This window comes from Trachurus japonicus, chromosome 11 (assembly GCF_045865225.1).
Source record: "Trachurus japonicus isolate A0001 chromosome 11, Traja_1.0".
In the NCBI taxonomy this organism is placed as follows: Eukaryota; Metazoa; Chordata; class Actinopteri; order Carangiformes; family Carangidae; genus Trachurus; species Trachurus japonicus.
In genome coordinates this window covers 8,372,891-8,390,984 of record NC_140917.1, presented here as the reverse complement: position 1 = coordinate 8,390,984, position 18,094 = coordinate 8,372,891, and the positions used below count along the sequence as shown (strand labels likewise).

General features: G+C 40.9%; 1 protein-coding gene across 1 annotated transcript; it reads left to right on the top strand.

Moving 5' to 3' along the window:
• Positions 1-2,269: 2,269 nt before the first annotated feature.
• On the top strand, positions 2,270-17,704 carry LOC146978129 (cell division control protein 42 homolog). Its single transcript, XM_085790859.1, has 6 exons — positions 2,270-2,395; positions 5,098-5,202; positions 14,039-14,111; positions 14,865-14,974; positions 15,274-15,471; positions 17,186-17,704. The coding sequence occupies exons 2-6, from the start codon at positions 5,098-5,100 to the stop codon at positions 17,273-17,275; spliced, it is 576 nt and encodes a 191-aa protein (XP_085646985.1). The 5' UTR covers positions 2,270-2,395; the 3' UTR covers positions 17,276-17,704.
• Positions 17,705-18,094: the final 390 nt, after the last annotated feature.

The window sequence follows — 18,094 nt, the reverse complement described above, 5'->3', positions numbered from 1 at the left end:
GAAGCTACTGTGTGTTTAGTGTGTGAGTGTGTGTGTGAGTGTGTCTTTGTGTGTCACATTCATGTGTGATACTTGAGTGAGTATTATCTTGGCGTAGCAGTCTCGTGCTTTTATATGCATCATGCACGCGTGTTTGTGTGCACCTGTGTTGTGTTGTGTTGAGTGCATAAGTCTACTTGTGTGCATGTGTCTGGGTGTGCACGTATGTGAGTGTGTGTTTATGTCTGTTTGTGTGTATGTGTGTGAGATAATCTATAATTAAATTCCTGAGTTTAATGGGATTATCTTTGGGAGACAAGCAGCATAACGTCCTTGACATCCATCCCCCTGGTTAGCTACGGGTGAGCGACTGATAGAGACGGAGAGAGCAAGAGAGAGAGAGGGAGAGAGAGAGAGAGAGGGATGAGGAGGAGGAGGAGGTAGCAACAAAGAGATGAACAGTGATGGGACCAAAGTGTGAAGGAGTGATTTTGGAGTCGGGGGAAAGAGAGAAACCATCCGGAGGGAAAGGGTAATAATGGGCCAATGAAGGTCGACCAGTGAACCCTGAGTGACCAGTGAATAACAAACAATCACTGATCATCACAAACACTGTATTTACTATAGTTTAACCTAAATAAATAAAATTAGAAACTATCAAGACGATCAGATCGTTTCCTGTAAGAATCAAATGATGGAAGTTGGAGAGTTTGACAATAGAATCAGAGGGAGTGGATGGAGTTAATAGAAATATGCATAATGTAAACTGTGCATTCACATCTGGATAGAAATCTGTGGGTGAGCCTGAAGCTAAGAGCAAATTAAATCATCTTAACTCTGTGTGTCTATACTGTAAACAATGCAGTGAGGATACCAACAGTGTGTTTCATCATCTCCCTCTGGTGGTCGTTCAGAGACTGGACCGTGTGTCAGTGTGTGGACACTGCAGCAGCAGAGTGTGACTGTGGAAATACTGTAAACACCCATTGGATTATAATATAGAAAAATAAATCAAAGGTTAATCAATAGCGTCAATGCTGCTGAGAAATAACCAAAATTTAGATTTAAAAAAAAACTGAGCTGAATCAATGTTTAAAAGAGAAAAAGACCCACAGATGTTGTTGACCTCGACCAGCCCTAATGCTGCCTTCAGGGACTGTTCAGCCACACTAAACTGGGACAACTGGGATTGCTCATTTGCAATTCCACTCATGTGCCCTTTCTCATCTTTATTATTCCACTGTGTTTTGTCTGTATCTCCCTCTACATGCCTCAACACAAAAACACTATTCAAATGTTAAAATGTGCAGTTCAGATATATTCAGATTTAATAGATACATTTCATTCTTTCCAAAAATATTGAACACTTTTAAGCCAGCAATGCAGTAGCAGCAACTCCACTTTAATTTATTCAGAAATTGCAGTTTTGTAGATTTTAAGGAGCTGCTTTGTGCACAGGGGCATTTTTTTGTTGACGAAACAGGGAAGGGGTAGCCTACAATACAAATTGCTGGCACAAGGTTATTTAAACACATTTTACTCAAACAGATCATTGTATGTTGTGGCCACAGAGGTTCATTGTTGTCAACATCAGCAAGCAAATGGTGTGGACAAAATATTAGAGACACCTCTTAGTGGAGTGTAAAACAACAACAATCTCTGATAAAAAAAAAAAAAAGTTGTTTTTGTATTTTATAGGCCACATTGTTGATTCAAGATTCAAGACAACTTTATTAATCCCTTAGGGCAATTCCATTTGGCAGCTCATGCACCACGCCTATTCATAACACAAAACACATAAAAAAGAGAAAGAAAGAAAGAAAGAAAGAAAGAAAGAAAGAAAGAAAGAAAGAAAGAAAGAAAAGGTTGGCAGCTGCGTGCAAAATCTGCCAGCTCGAATAATAAGTAGCCTAACATGTAGCCTACTTAGCCTATTATATTAATAATTAGCCCATTGTATTCATTTGTTATCAATGTGTACATCAGCCTCCACCAAGGAGTTTCAATTAAATCATAGGCTACTTTAATAATCCTAACTAAACTTAGCTAAAATAAATAAGATAAGGTTACCAAGAAATAAGAGGAAAATGGGGCGTTTAAAGTCATGTGTTTTAGTAGCTCAGTTAAAGTTTGAATTCTTTTTTTTAATTTACAATATGAAAAAATAAAATGTTTGTGTTCCTAGTTCGTGTAAATAACACAAACCAGGCCACAACGTGTGGAAAATACCAAATCATTACATTTACTCGCGACAATAAAAACCAGTGGAACTCGAACATACCACCGGCCACATTTCCGCACTTCCGCACTGGGGGAAGTGGGAGTTTTACAGGAAGCACCTGAACGTCGCACCACCTCATTACCAGCAGCAGCAGCAGCACTGTGAGTCCAGCGGCGGCGGCTGAGAACAGAGAAGGTAGGAGCTGTCATGGTGCTTCAAAACTGCGATTTACCGACGTTAAATAGTGAAATATCCCCGCTAAAAAGACACCGCTGACACCACTCGTTGTAAAAGAATAGATAAATATATAAAAAGCGGTGGCTGTTCGCCCACAGCTGACAGCTAACTGTGCTAACTAACCGGGCAGCTGTCAAAACAAACCATTTCCTTTAGCAGCTAAGTTAACTTTCCGCTATGAAATCTCTGCTGAAAGTTACCGGCGTGTTAAATGTACGTAAAGGTTGATTTAACACGCGTATTCCTCAAAGGAGATATTCAACCAGTAAATTCATTTTAAACAGGCCCCTTTTTCGTTGTTGTGGGTGTGGGGGTCTGGCGGATGTCAATTAGCCACCGAGCTAACTTGGCTAACGTTAGCTTTAGCTTTGTAGTAGGAGTAAACTTTTATTCAACAGATATTTGTTGATAAATCCCGTCAACAGGCTGTAAAGTTAAAGTTCAATAAGTTTAAATCTGTAGAAACAATCCCGGCCTGTGAAAAAGACGTCAATCGTGTCTTTCGTGGGGTTTTCGTGTTTTTCTTTTCCTTTTTTTTTTTTTTTTAAACCACAGCTTTCGATGCGGAAGTGACTGAAGAGTAATAAAACTTTATTTAAATCTAATGGGTGTCAATCAGCTTGTATCGAAAATGAAATGAAAAACACAAAGTGCATGTGATCCTGTGTCATATGTAAATTAATAAGTAAAGTCATGTTAAAGGACTTACAGCCTCCATTTACTACACTTGACATTTCACTTTGAATGATGCATTTTTAATTTATGTTTTATCAAACCTATTATTTGACTTTGATTTATGTTGTGTGCATGTTTTAACTGTTTGTGTGTATCTATCTATGTATCTATCTATCTACTTTACTGTCATCAGTTATATCATATAGAAAAGGGATTGTTTCCAGTTTTGATTTGTAGCTATTGATTTCATGTTTATGCCAGCCGTATTATTTTCGTCTGACATTAGGATTTAGTGTCTTTTTTCATAGACTATTGAATAATTCGTTAATCTATGGAAATTCAATCTGCAATTATTCTGATTTCATTGTGTACACTTTCTGTTTTAATATTCTATGATAGTTAACTGAATATAATTAAGTTTCATGAAACATTTACCTTGGATTTTGAGGAATTGTAATGGGTAGTTTCTGCTGTTGTTTATTATATTTTAAAGACTAGTTGATTAATAAATTAAGAAGGTAATAATCTCACTTATCGATCCTCAAAATCATCATAGACCTCCCCTGAAATGAATGTTTTCGGCTGGTAAAGTAGAGCTGAAAATGTTTTTGTTGATTAGTTTACGAAGTTAATCAATAGAAAATGAGTCAGCAAATATTTCTGCGCCAGTCATTTGTCTACTGAAGATGTCAAAACAAATATATCCATGCCCAGTGGTTCATTAATTGAAATAAATGCTGAGTCGTTAGTGCAGATAATCAGTTGCTGCTGATTGCGGAAACAGAACGGGCTCGATGCACGAGTAAAAAAACCCAAAAAAAAACACAATGGTGCATTTGAAAGACATAGCTGCATTAAAAACAAAAAAATCTCTGTAGAGCAAATTGTTCTGACATAACTAATGTCATCGGCCCCGCAGATGACCAGTTAACTTGTCCCTGACTCATCAGAGTTGAGCCGAGCGCTGCCTCTGCCAAACGGCCCAAACAAAGAGCCAGTGATGAAGGGGCAGACCATTCCCCTTTACCATTGTTGCCCCTTAATGAAGCAGCAGCCGGGGTATGCGAGCAGCCCCGGCGTCTGGGTGGTCACAGGATCTCCAGACAGTGTGTAGTAAACACGGAGTTAACACAGCGACCACTGTTTTCCATCCACTGGCTCGCACTACAGATGCTGGTGTCATCCCAGGTAACAGGGAGACACGCAGACAGACAGACAGGAGGCTGCAGGTTGTTTACATGAAACTGACAAGACTCGGGGAATGGGAAGCAGGGATATCACTTAACTTGACTTTTATTGTCTTTATTGGTCATTGCATTATTTGGTGCATAAGATAATTATCAAAAAAAGCCTTTCTAAAGCTTCACATTTTGACAAAACCACCTGAATTCAGTTGAATACCACAGAAAAGTAACAGTTTTTGCATAATATTGTGGATGTTAAAAGTGAAACCTGTGATTTTGGACTTTTAACAGAGTCTGAGATGCTCAAAATAAAACACAAAGTGGCCAAAGGTGTTGAGTTACAAGAAGGAAGAAAGATCCATCTGGTTGATAAAGATGTTTTACTTTCCATCTGCCTTAAAGACAAACAGTGGAGAACTCACATTGAACAAAGTGGAAGTGAAAAACCAACCTGTCTGAGGCTGCAATTATGTTTGGTCTATTTATAATCTATCTCTACTTGCAATTATAGTTTACCAGGAATATTCTAAAAGTTGTATTTTGTAGTCTGTCTTTCATGTTAAGCAGATGTGAATAAAATAAACGGTCCAATTATGTCATAGGGAGGGAAACGTGATGTCTGAGTTTTGGTGCCAACAGTAAATAAAAGTATTTTTTTGATGACTTCCATCTAGGAATATCATGTAATCAGTTTATCATATAACAAAAACAGAGTGTTTTTATTCATGTAAAGCTCGTCCATTGTCTCTCTGGATCTCTAAACCTTCCTCTTCTACCTCCCTCCTCCTCCTCCTCCTTTAGATGCAGACTATAAAGTGTGTGGTGGTGGGTGACGGTGCTGTGGGGAAAACCTGCCTGCTCATCTCCTACACCACCAACAAGTTTCCCTCTGAATACGTCCCCACGGTGAGTACGACTGAAACCGATTGATGATAACACCGATCACCGGACACGTTCAGACAGATAATAGTGACTGACATTAAAAGAACGGCTGCAACTAACGATTATTTTCATTATCGATTAATCTGTCGATTATTTAAACGATTAATAGATTAGTTGTTTGACATTTCAGTGTTTCCCAAACCACAAGATGACATCCTCAAATGCCTTGTTTTGTCCACAAACCAAAGAGATACTCAGTTTATTGTCATAAAGGAACAAAGAAACCAGAAATATTCACATTTAAGAAGCTGAAATCTGAGAATTTGGACTTTTTTCTTTAAAAAAAATACTCAAACTGATTATATGATTATCAAACTAGTTGACGATTAATTTAATGATCGATTATTGTTAGATTAATCGATTAATTTTTGCAGCTCTAATTAAGTGACCTTCTACAAACACAAAGTAGTGACGACAAAGTCCATATAGGTGAGTAATGACCTATAGCTGATACTTTGTTACTGTTGTGAAGTAGAGCTGCACAATTTATTGAAATATATTCAAAATCACAATATGTGTGCAAGTGCAATATCCAAATCACAGTAGCTGCAGTTTGCTTGTTAAAACTTATTTGGTATAAAAACCAACAAAAATCACATTTAGGGGCGTCGCGTGGCGTAGTGGTTAGAGCGGGCGCCCCATGTATAGAGGCACAGTCCTCGCTGCGGTCGGCCCCGGTTCGAGTCCTGCGTCGGGCACCATTTGCTGCATGTCATCCCCCCTCTCTCTGCCTCCCCATTTCCTGTCTGTCTCAACTGTACTGTCTATAAAGGCATAAAAGCCCAAAAAATATACTTAAAAAAAAAAAAAATCACATTTAAAATCTCTTTCCAGTGAAAACAAATGCAAAAACAAAAACACTGAAACTGAAATTGCATATGTGAATTGCAATACTTATCAAAATGATCCCAATATGATTATTTTGCTGTGTGTGAGTCAACTGTACACATGAGACCGCAATTGGTTTGACGATGCAGGTGATTGGCATGCCACATGTCGGCCATCTTTAACGCCCGCTCTATTCTTCTGTGAGCAGTTTGTCGCCTCCTTTTGTGTCGTCTCTGGTAACCTTTTCCATTCAGCGCTCCGTGCTCTCTATAGCTATTTCCTGTCACGTAGGAAGTGGTGCTTGTTTATACTTTGTCTGGACTGAACAGACATGAAAAGGACTGTGAAGAGTCACTGAAACTGAAGAGAATCAAACCGGTACCAGCGCTGCCATACAGCGCGCACTCCGCTTCCTGTTCAGTGCAGATCTCAGATGCACTTTTCACAGTTTGGTTTTATTTTCAATTAAAAAAAAAAAAAAAAAAAAAGGCCCAGAGAAGCGATAGGAGGAAGAAGACAGATTCCACTCTCATGTCTGCACATTAGATGTAAAGCTACAGCTACAGCTTAGCAGGAAGACTGGAAACAGCTCTGAAAAAGGTTGAACTATTCCTTTACTGTGGCATCATCAGTATTTTGGACCTGGGTGTCTGTGCTATGAAACAGGAACAACAATTAAGGGAGAGAAAAAAAAAGAAGTTGTTGTCTTTCTCACATGTGTTGGTGATAGTTTCTCTCTCTCTGGTTCTTTCTGTTTGACTGGACTCTTCAGACTTACAGCTTTCTGTGTGGACAGGTTTCTGGGCACTTTAAGCAAACTGATGACGATGGAGAGTGTTTAATCGTCAGTAATCGTCCCACAAAGAGCTGAAAAAATGAGCTTTAAACACACCCGATTCTCTTATGTTTGCCTGCACACAGTTTTTCAGATGCATTCAGATTCAGTCCGTCTCTGTGTCTTTACGTGAACCCAGAATCAGTCCACACACAAACCATCTCTCCTGCAAGACTCCTCATCCTTTATGTCTACGAGGACAATTCTGTGTGATCGGGCTGCAGAATCAATCAGTAATCAATCGATTCCCTCTCACCCCGCCCGGATGATGCTGAATGATGGAGAAGAATCTTGAGTGTCTAAATCTTGTGCAGCTAGGGCACTGGTGTAAAAACCCCTTGAGATGTGGTTGATATCTGGTTTTTCGAGGGGATCTGCATGTAGCAATATAGAAAATAATCACAAATAGACAAGACCATAGACAACACAAACAAACAAAACAAAGCAAAGCAGCAACAGAACAACAACAAAAAGTAAATAGACAAAACAAGGTTATATAAAGTAATATAAATGGATCAATGAATCAGCAGCAAACAAGCCGAATTATGGACAAAGCTGTAAGAAGCTGTATTAGAAGCTGTAAGGAGGGGAGAGGTGTTGTTGGGGTGTTATATCTGACAAGTACGGTGATTTTTGAGATAAGAAGACTGAGCATTTTTTGTTTGTTTGTTTTTTTTAAGTAATTTCGGGGGCTTTTTTGCCTTTATTTTGATAGTAAAGTTGAGAGAAACGGGAAACGGAAAGAAAGAGTATTTTTAAATAAATGAAATGAGGATATGGATCGGATATTCGCAATCGCAGGAGTGTGTATATATACAGGTACACGTGCACCATCGATTTTTTAAAACCCCTCTGGAGCACGTCCGTCCGTCTCCCGACACTTCCTGTTTGATTCTTCAACCACTCAGAAGTGTCGTGTCATTGCTGAAGCAGCAGCAGCAGCAGCAGCATCAGACGCCTCCGAGGCTCTGGAGACCGACACAAACCCCACCAGACCGTCGCCTCGCCTCGCCTCGCCTCGCGGCCTCATCGATCCTGCAGCAAAACTCCTGACAGTCAGAAAACAGCTGACTGACTGTTGACAGGCCGGACCGCTGCTGCTGCTGCTGGAAGTATCTGAAGTGTCGTCCATCCGACCCCCTCCCCACCCCTCACTCCACCCCACCCTCTCCCCGGTGGCTGCTAACTGATGAGTAATTCTCTACTGTTTTCTATGGAGACCACATCGCCGCTGCATCGGTCAGCGGTCAGCACAGTTTGATCAGAGGATTACAGAACCAACAGCGCTGACTCAGCTCTGTCTTCCTCTTCCTGTCTGACTGTCTCTCGTACATCGCCACCCAACACCCCCCTATAACCCCCACCCCACCCCACAACACCACCATTACTGTTTTTAACCATTTGTTGTGAATGTGTTGTTGTGTGCTGCTCTCCCAACACCTGCTGTATATTTGTTTTTTCATTAATGATTAATTCATAGGTAAATAGATGTAAATATGGAGACTTGTCACTTTGAGTGTTTACTATAGGAGGAGGAGGACGAGACAGAGCGCATGTTCTCACAATATTACAGTGATACTGTAAGTTAATTATTTAATACTAAGTGAATTTGTATATAAGCAGTGAGTAAATACATGACAAATCATAAGATTGTATTGATCTGAATTGAATTTAATAGAATAACAAAAGGTCAAAATCAAATAGATAAAAAAAAAACATAATAAAGTTGTAACGAGATGTTTATTTTTATCCTTCATTATTGTTAAGGATGATAAATTGTTAATATTTCAAGAATAAAGTAGCAAAAGTTTAAAAGTTTTCAGAAATAAGTTGTAATGTCACTGGGATAAATTCAAGAAAAACATCTCAAACATCAACTTCAGTCTTGAGAATTTTGATTTCTACTTCTGAAAATTAAGAACCAAAGAAAACGCAGTTAATACTTAATACAAAAATATAATGTTAATTAAAATATCATATTTTGACTGTACGCTAACATCAAGCAAAACTTCTGTCTCAAAAAAAATATTAATAAGAATTGAATTATATTTTCTAAATATTCCAGCTTTACTCTCAAAATATAAATTCTTTACTTGAACCTCCGATGATAATTTATCCATACAACAATAACGGATGAGAAACTTCCCGCTCATCCCGGCTGAAGCCGAGTGTTTTGGTCGTTAGAGCTACAGTTCTCTGATTGTTTATTACTTATTGTCCCATTGTTTTTTTTTTTGACCCCTTATTACTTTTATTGCAGACTTCACATCCTGCTCTGTTTATCCTGTTGTAGCCAACACCCTGACTGACCACACCGCGTCAAACACTCAACATGGATCTGAAACCTTTGAACTGATGATTTGCTAAAATACACTAAAAAACTTTTTGACCTTTCGGCTGCTCGTCCTTTAAATTAGATTATTATCATTACTATTAATATTATTATTACAGAGCGTGGGAGCTAAAGTCACACCACTGACGTTAGAGGAAGATGCACACTTCTGCTTATTCTCCTTAAGTGTGAACAGCTGCTGCAGAAATGAATTTATCACCATTAACATGCAGTTTTTTTTTTTGGTTGTTTTTTTTACATCGACTTGGTGTGTGTGTGTGTGTGTGTGTTTGTGTTTCCTGTCGGTCAGCTGATGACCACCACCGCCACCGCTGCTGCCACGAGAAATCAGGAGAGAGGAAGAGGAAGTCTCCTGCAGGAAATAATTCCTCAAAAACATGAATCTAATGTCACGTCTCTAGTGTTTCATCCTCAGCGTTTTTTTTTTGTTTTTCTTTTTTCTTTTCTTTTTTTTTGTTGCGGCTCTAAATAACACAAACGCTCGGCGGCTTCTGTTCGTGGAGCTGCGGCTCTTTTCCACCGTGACTCATCTGTGTTGTGATCAGACTGTTTCCAGCAGCTTCTGTAGTCTGAGCTCCATCCAAACACATTATCATCACAAAACTGCATATGCCTCCCCTGACTGTGTGTGTCTGTCTGTGTGTGTGTGTGTGAGTGTGTGTGAACAATGAGTGAGTGTGTGCAGCTTGTATTTTATTGAGATATATGAGTGTGTGTGTCTCAGTGCCTCACCCTTCCATCGTGCCTCGACATATCACACTGTGTTTCTGTCTAAACTTGAACTGACTTGTACTCAGGCCTGTGTGTGTGTGTTTGTTGCTGTGTTTGTGTAACAACCTGAACTGTCTTGTCAGTCAGTCTGAGTGAAGTCTGAACCGTTCTCTCTTAGGCCACGATTTTGGTTTTAAAAGCACGTCGTCTCTTCTGTTACGTTTTCGTCTCACATCCACGTGAGTTTCTGACTTTTGGAAAAGCTGGTGCTTCTGTTGTGTTGTAGTCTGTACGACAAAAACGAGAGAGCTTCAGAAAAGTTTGATATAGATGTCCACAATCGTTTCTTGATTGGGTCTACGACCTAAAAAAACAGCAAAGAAAGCAACATGGATGATGAAATACAAGCGTCAATGACTTGACTCGTGCTAATTGTACGTTATAGTCCTTGTATGTGTGTGTTTTCTGGTGTGACAGAAAGGACAGAGACTTTCTGAGCTAAAAGAGAGACACAACATTAGTCTAGAAAGACAAAACCTGAAAGTTGTTATAATTGTATTTTTTTAGTCATTCTAGCAGCACAGTAGCCTGACAAGCCAGACTATATCATTAAAATGTCTAGTCTGGAAACGACCGGTAGACCTCAGCTCAATCCAGGGGGCGGGATGAAGGCTGTCTTTCAAACTGCCTCTGCACGCAATAGGGTGGCGCTACGACCAATCAGAGCAAAGAGCAGGATGACGTTAGCCTGACAAGCCAATTAAAATGTATGTCGTCATCGCGTTAAACCCGCCCAACGACTCTCTAAACAGATAGAGCGCTGTGATTGGTGAACACAAACGGTGTTCGAGACTCAAAAAGTTCCTATGGCTCGTTTCTAGACCCACCTACGGAGCAAATAGATTTGCTGCCGCTAGGGTGCGTCTAGATTTCTAGGCTAGCAGCACAGTCCTAGAGATGGTGATGTCTAAGGCTGCAAGATGTGCAAAAAACATATTGCCATTTTTCACTTTAAAAAAATTAATTAGATTTTGTTGGTAAGGAAACAAGTCCTTTAAGTCTTGAGACTATAATTTATTGTCCAGGGCGTCTCAGTTTTGCGACACGTTTTAACCTTCGTCGAAATATAAAAGAATTTGTAGCTTCTGCGATTTGGATATTGCATTGCCCGGTATTGCGATTGTAATTACACTGTGATTGTTCAGTTGGTCAAATCAAGGTCATGGTTCTCTGAGAAAGTTGAGTCTAAAGCTGGAGACACACTACGCGATTTTCACAGTCGTTGCCGATTCAGAAAAGACTTGGAGTGCACACTAACCGACTCCGCCAGATGAGGGCGCACAGACGACACGATTTGTCAAACCAACTGAAGGCACCTGAACGCACCAAACTCTGGCGGGAGTGACAGTCTAAAAGTGTAGCGTGCAGTGATTTCCACAGATGCCGTTAGTTGAGTTTCCTCCCCCCTGCTAGGCAACCATGTCAACACATTTTACAAATAACATGGACGACATACGGCTCGCTGCTGCTGCTGTTGTTGTTTGTGCAGCTATCAGCTGTGAGGAATCCATTAAAAAGAAGAAAGAAAAAAAACATGTCTGGATCAAGTTGTGGAGGAGTCGACGTTGAGTTCAGACGCTGTTTCATTTGTCCCACCTCCTCTTTTTCATTGGCTGTGGGCGACGTGTTTTTGCGGTTGGGTCGGTAACCACCAGTACACACGACCCGACTGCGTCCAGAATCGACAAAACCAAACATGTTCCCATGATCCCCATCACACACTAACAGATTTCTGCGCCAACTCGCCATGCCGACTGTCCACAACTAGTGCTGACTGGTGCAGACTAAACCCGACTGTGAATCGTGGGTAAAAATGGGGCAAAAAATCGTGTAGTGTGTCCCCAGCTTGAGTCAACTGGACTCGGTTGTAGATTCATGAAGGTGTTTCACCACGACAAGGCAACACGTGCCATCAGTAGCCAGCTGTGATCCAGGTGTGACGTCTGTGAGTCAGTTAATCCATTAAGTCCAGATAAGACTGAAATATCTCACCTACTATTTGATGTGTCACCATGTTTGTTTGTTTTTTTACACACATGGTAACAGCGGTTGGATCTCAACAGTTTCAGTGCTCTGAGTTCTCTTTTTTTTTTTGGTTAATGTGCAGAAACCTTCCGATTCATTATTGTGCACATGATCATCATGATACGGCGTTGATGGTCGTTATCCTCATAGAGCCTGATGGTCCATAGATGGAGCCTAGTTGGAAGATGTTGGATTTTGTCATTGATAGCCTCAGTAAACCAAGAAACTAGAGCGTTAGAGGACCTAAAATTAGATTTTTACAATAATGAAGTTAATATTCTACTTCAGCGGTACAAACTCTGTTGCCCCGAAGTGATATGAGGCTCTGGACGTCTGTGGTTTAACCCCATAGGAGAGTTATATATATATATATAATCCAACTTCGTCCAAAATTAGAAAGAGCACAAGAACAAAATAATCATTTAAATCAAAGACGATGATCCGATCAAAGATGTCGGCCCAGTGTTTCCAGCCGTCCGCTGTGAGCACTGCATGTTTTTAAATAAAGACCAAACGGACGAGGGAGGAAACGTGTTCGTGACGGCCGACGTTTCGCTTCCTGCCGTTCATCCGGACGGAGCCGGTCTGCGCTCGACCCAGCTTCATTAAAACCCAACGGCGTCCGCGGGGGGAAGCGGCGGCCGGTCGACATGTCGAAACCCCCCCCCCTTTGTGTGTTCAAGCAGGCGCAGCGACTACAAAACACTCCCTGCTTCACTTCACCTCCACACACACACACACACACACAATAACACTAACACACACACTAACACACTGAGGCTTCAGGTTAGCGGCCGGGCATGTCAGGACCGAGCTGTTTGTTATTGCACATGGCAGCAGCCTGAAGGTACGAGAGTGATGAAATAGGACGGAGAAGAGACACAGCGTTCACCTGAGCAGCAGCAGTACAGCAGCAACACACTTGTTTACAACCTCACACGGACTAATTGCTCTGTAACGAGGATATTTACAGGCATTGATGAAGGTTTTTAACCTGATTACGGTCAATTTAGCTGCTGATTTGTCATTTAAATGCCTCCCAGCAGCAGCAGCAGCAGCCACGGACATCTGAAGAATATGATTACGATTTGTCAGATATACTGTATGTTGCCAGAAAGCGAGAAAGAGAGACACACACGCTGCTGCTGTCTCTGTGAAATGTGATTACAGCTCAGCGACGCAGCGGTGAGGCAGCAGCAGCAGCAGTCGTCTGATTGCAGACCTCTCAACGCCCACGCCCCTTGATTTTGTTCGGTGATTCAAGCAGGTCTGAGGTCTGAGCTCCTCGACCGCCCGTTTCCCACGGAGGGTGAAATAATTGACCATATAATCGGAGCTTTGTAGGCGGGGATTAAGACCATAGGTCATGAGTGTGAGTGTTGAGTAACAGCCACAAGCTGCTGGTTGTTGAAACTCCACTTACACAGATCAGTCGGCTCTTAAATCAACCTGTGCTTTGGTTATTGTGGAGGTAAAAAAAAGAAAAAAAAAGGGATCAATAATAAGTTATGCAACTGATGATGAATCAGCTGATGTTGATGACACATCTGTGCCACCGCTGCAGCAAAGCGCCGGTTCCATCGAGTGTCTGTACTTTTACTGGAGTCAGTTCTTTAACTTTTAAACAAACGGTAACTTTGATCTGCTCGTCTGTGATCGACATAATTAAGATATAAATAAAGTTAGATAGAAGCTTCTCTGACGCTTCCTGTCGTCTGTCTTACAAGAAAAGGGGAAACGACACCCGGGTGGAGAGAGGGGGAGGCGGAGGAGGGGGGCAGTGATGTGAAACCATGTGTGTTTTTAGACTTTCTTGTTGCTCCTCGCTTCTTCTTCAAATGTAGGTTTAAGTTCGTATAACCGAGGGTCCATCCTGAGTGAAGTGTATTTCCTGTTTTGTTTTGAAGAAATCATATCACACATTGACTTCCTGTTTCCTTTGTCGTTGCCCCCCCTCTCTCCCTCTCTGTCTCCTCACATCCTCCCAGGTGTTCGATAACTATGCAGTGACAGTGATGATCGGTGGAGAGCCGTACACTCTGGGACTGTTCGACACTGCAGGTACAGTTCATAAAACCTGTGTCTGGATTTTAAAAAAAGTCATAGATGTGACAATTAAAGGAATACTTCACCCAAAAAATGAACTTCAGTCATTATTGACTCACCCTCATGCTGATGAATACTCCGGAGTAGTTTTTTATTCCTCAAAGTGCATCTGGAGACCCGGGAGGGTCGTTCATAGTCCAACGGAAACTTTATAAGAGAGTCAATAGGGCCCGACACAAAAACCATTTAATATTCCTCCACACTGCTCATCCACTGCAATCCGTGTCCTGAAGAGATAAGTCCAGAGTTGACTGGAAACGACGTCATTTAGGCAAGTCTGGTCACGTACTTGCACCCCATGCACCACGTTAACGTGAGAGCACGCCCCAGGCAAATTCAATACAGGACTGTTTAGGCTGTAAAAATGTCCTAAATGACGTTCTTTTGGGTAAACTCTGGACTATATCCCTTCAGGTCACTTGGATTACAGTGGACGAGCAGTGTGGGGAAATATTAAATGATTTTTGTGTCGGGCCCTCTCTATTGACTCTCATATAAAGTTTTCGTTGGACTAGGAACCGGCCTCCCAGGTCTCCAGATGCACTTTGAGGAATAAAAAACTACTCCAGAGTATTCATCAGCATGAGGAGGAGTCAATAATGACTGAATTTCATTTTTTGGGGGGTGAACTATTCCTTTGAGCGCAAACAACAGCGGCTGTGTTTGTCGCTGTGTGTCGTTAACTTCTCGTGGCGTCGCCCCCCTCAGGTCAGGAGGACTACGACAGGCTGCGACCCCTCAGCTACCCTCAGACCGACGTCTTCCTTGTCTGTTTCTCCGTCGTATCGCCCTCCTCCTTTGAGAACGTCAGGGAGAAAGTGAGTCCAGTCGCCTTTTCAATAATCAATAAAGTCCTGTTCAGTCTTGTGTTGAAGATAAAAATGAATAACCCTCGACTCGCAAGAGCTAATTTCTTAATTAAATGTTTTTTTCTAATTGTTTTTCCTCTTTAACAGCAACAGAAATTGCTTTAATTTCAACATCTAATTTTAACCAGTCTAAATGTGGATCATTTTGAGTTTTAATTAACTTTAAACTAATCAGCCGCCTCCAGATTTGGAGCAGGAGGATTTTTTTTTTCCAAACGTTAATCTGACATCTGACTTGGCTTTCACAGTGGGTGCCAGAGATTTCACACCACTGCCCGCGGACGCCGTTCCTGCTGGTCGGGACTCAGGTGGATCTGAGAGACGACAGCAACACTCTGGAGAAACTGGCCAAGAACAAACAGCGGGCGCTGACCTGCGAGAGCGGCGAGAAGCTGGCCCGGGAGCTCAAGGCCGTCAAATACGTGGAGTGTTCGGCTCTCACACAGGTACAAACCATAACCAGTATCACACGAAATCAATGCACTTGTCAAAAGACAGGTGCTGGAAGAGACACATCTGGATTATAATGACATAAATAATGATAATAACTTTATTTTAAAAACACAGTTAATCAATATAACAACATAAAAGCGAATACAGTCAGGACAGGATAAAATTAAAGGGATAGTTCAACATTTTACGTAAATACAGAGACTGCTTGATGAAAAACTGTCCCTAAACGCAACGCGCATCAGCGGTTTTGCATGAATTTCCCTCTAAAACAACTCTGTCTGGTAACGTTATGTTATTATCTCATAGCGTGATGAATGTGCAGGTCACAACTTGTCCACCAGAGCGTTTTGGAGTTGTTGGATTGTGCATTTGATGAGTTTGATGAGGGAAACCAAGAAATCCCATTAACCTCCGTAGCGTAGCTCTGAGCAGCTCACGGCTCTGCTCCGCCGTTCTAAAAATAGCTTGCACCGAGAATTAAAGGTAACGAATGGGCCAATTTTGTTGAACTATACCTCCCTTTAAAGAGGAAGAACAAACCATATGCTTCAATATAGATAATCACAATTAGAGAAACACAGACACGTGCATATGATTAAAAAAAGATGATTAAAAGGATTAGAGTGACAAGTATTGATCACATCTTATATTTGCTTTGTCAGGTGGTGACATAAACAGGAAAAAAATGAAATATTATGGATTAACATCTCCATCAGTGACAGTTTGAGGTGTAGGAGCTCAGAAACCAACAAACAAACTGTCGGATGTGACTGTTGCAGATTAATCTTTCGGTCTGTATCTGTTTTAATAATGATAAATTGCTTGTGATGTTTCTCAAGATAAAAACGCCAAACGTTAGATTGTTCAGTCTGTAATTGAAGATCTGCTGTTTGTCGTTGTTGGGCACTGTAGTTAGATGAATCTTTCACTTATTTCATATTTTTTGATTTGTCTTTATTCCACAAGTAAAGAGGTTCAAGTCCAGTCTCACCGGAGCATTTCAAGATTTAAAGATTCAAGAGAGTTTTCAGTTTAAACAGTTCACAGTGAGATGAAAAGACGACGGACCTGGACCAAGATACTGCATTAGAATTAAAAAAAACAAACAGTGGGAGCAGAATTAAAAAGAGAAATGGTGCAAACGACACTGAAAAATTATTATATGCCCTTCAACAGTAGCTCATGTTGAAACTAATACTGAGGCCTCAGTGAGTAGTGACTTTGGTAGTGTTGAATTTCAACAGTGTAACATCATTATAACATAAAGAGTAACTTTAAAACAGTGATCACATCCATTCCTTCATTGATTATTTATTGGAAAACCTGCAAAACAAAGTGAATATTTTCCCCGTCAGACTTTATCACAGTTTGTCTTTTATTATTATGAACTTGTACACTTGAATATTTTTTGCTATATTTTGTCTTTTATTGCTCGTTTTGTCATTTCCGATCACTTTGGTGTGAATGATAAAGCTCATCAATGTCTATCTATCTATCTATCTATCTATCTATCTATCTATCTATCTATCTATCTATCTATCTATCTATCTATCTATCTATCTATCTATCTATCTCTCCCTTCCTCTCTCCCCTTCTCTCATGTCTCTGTCTCTTTTTCTCTTTCTCTCTCTCCTCTCCATTCCTTTGTCTTTCTTTCTTTCTTTCTTTCTTTCTTTCTTTCTTTCCCTCCCTCCCTTTCTCTCTCAGAGGGGACTGAAGAACGTTTTCGATGAGGCCATCTTGGCAGCTCTGGAGCCTCCAGACACCAAACCCAAGAAGCGCTGTGTCCTGCTATAGACGCCTGAGGAGGAGGAGGAGGAGGAGGAGGAAGATGATGAGGAAGAGGAGGTGGACGGGGTCGGGGTGGGGCGGGAGTAACGGAGGGGGGGAGGAGGGAGGGGTGAGGGTGCGAAGGTGGATGTGGCAGACACATGTTTTAACAGTGCCTTCAGCCGTAGTGACTTAACGTGGGTGTGGTGTTGGAGCAGACACAGGCTTTATTTTATCGTCATAGAAACGTGTCACCATAACAAGACTAACACATGTGAAGAGCACGGCTCACCAGGAAACGTACAGACAAGACAAGACGGTTGGATGGATGGATGGAGTCACGGTTACAGCTCTGAGGTCATTGTAAACATCTGTACGTTTAAAAAAAAAAAAAAAGAAAACAGAAAAAAAAACTGTATAATAAAAAGTCTAGAATAAAATTCAGAGGAAGAAAAACTGTGCTGATCATAATTTATATTTGGATAAATACTTCTTTTTATTTCTTAACATCTCACCTGCAAACAGACTTATTCTTATAATGGAAACAGTTCAGGCTGTAGCTGAAAGTGGCATTAAAATAAAACAAAAAAAAGTCGTAAAAGTTGTTATTGTCCCAGTTTTTATGCAACTAGACACAGTCTGAATGATTAAAAGGAGCAGATTATAATCACAGTTTAATCCAAGGAGTTGTGTCCTTTTTGAAAAACCTTGTCAAGCTGCTGTCATCACATCTACACCTGTCCAAAGTTAGAAAAAATATTCTTAAAAGCATAAAACTCCTGTAGATTAAATCACATCCTCTGCTTCTGCTACAGTTTACATTCACAGAATAAAGTGTGAATGTTC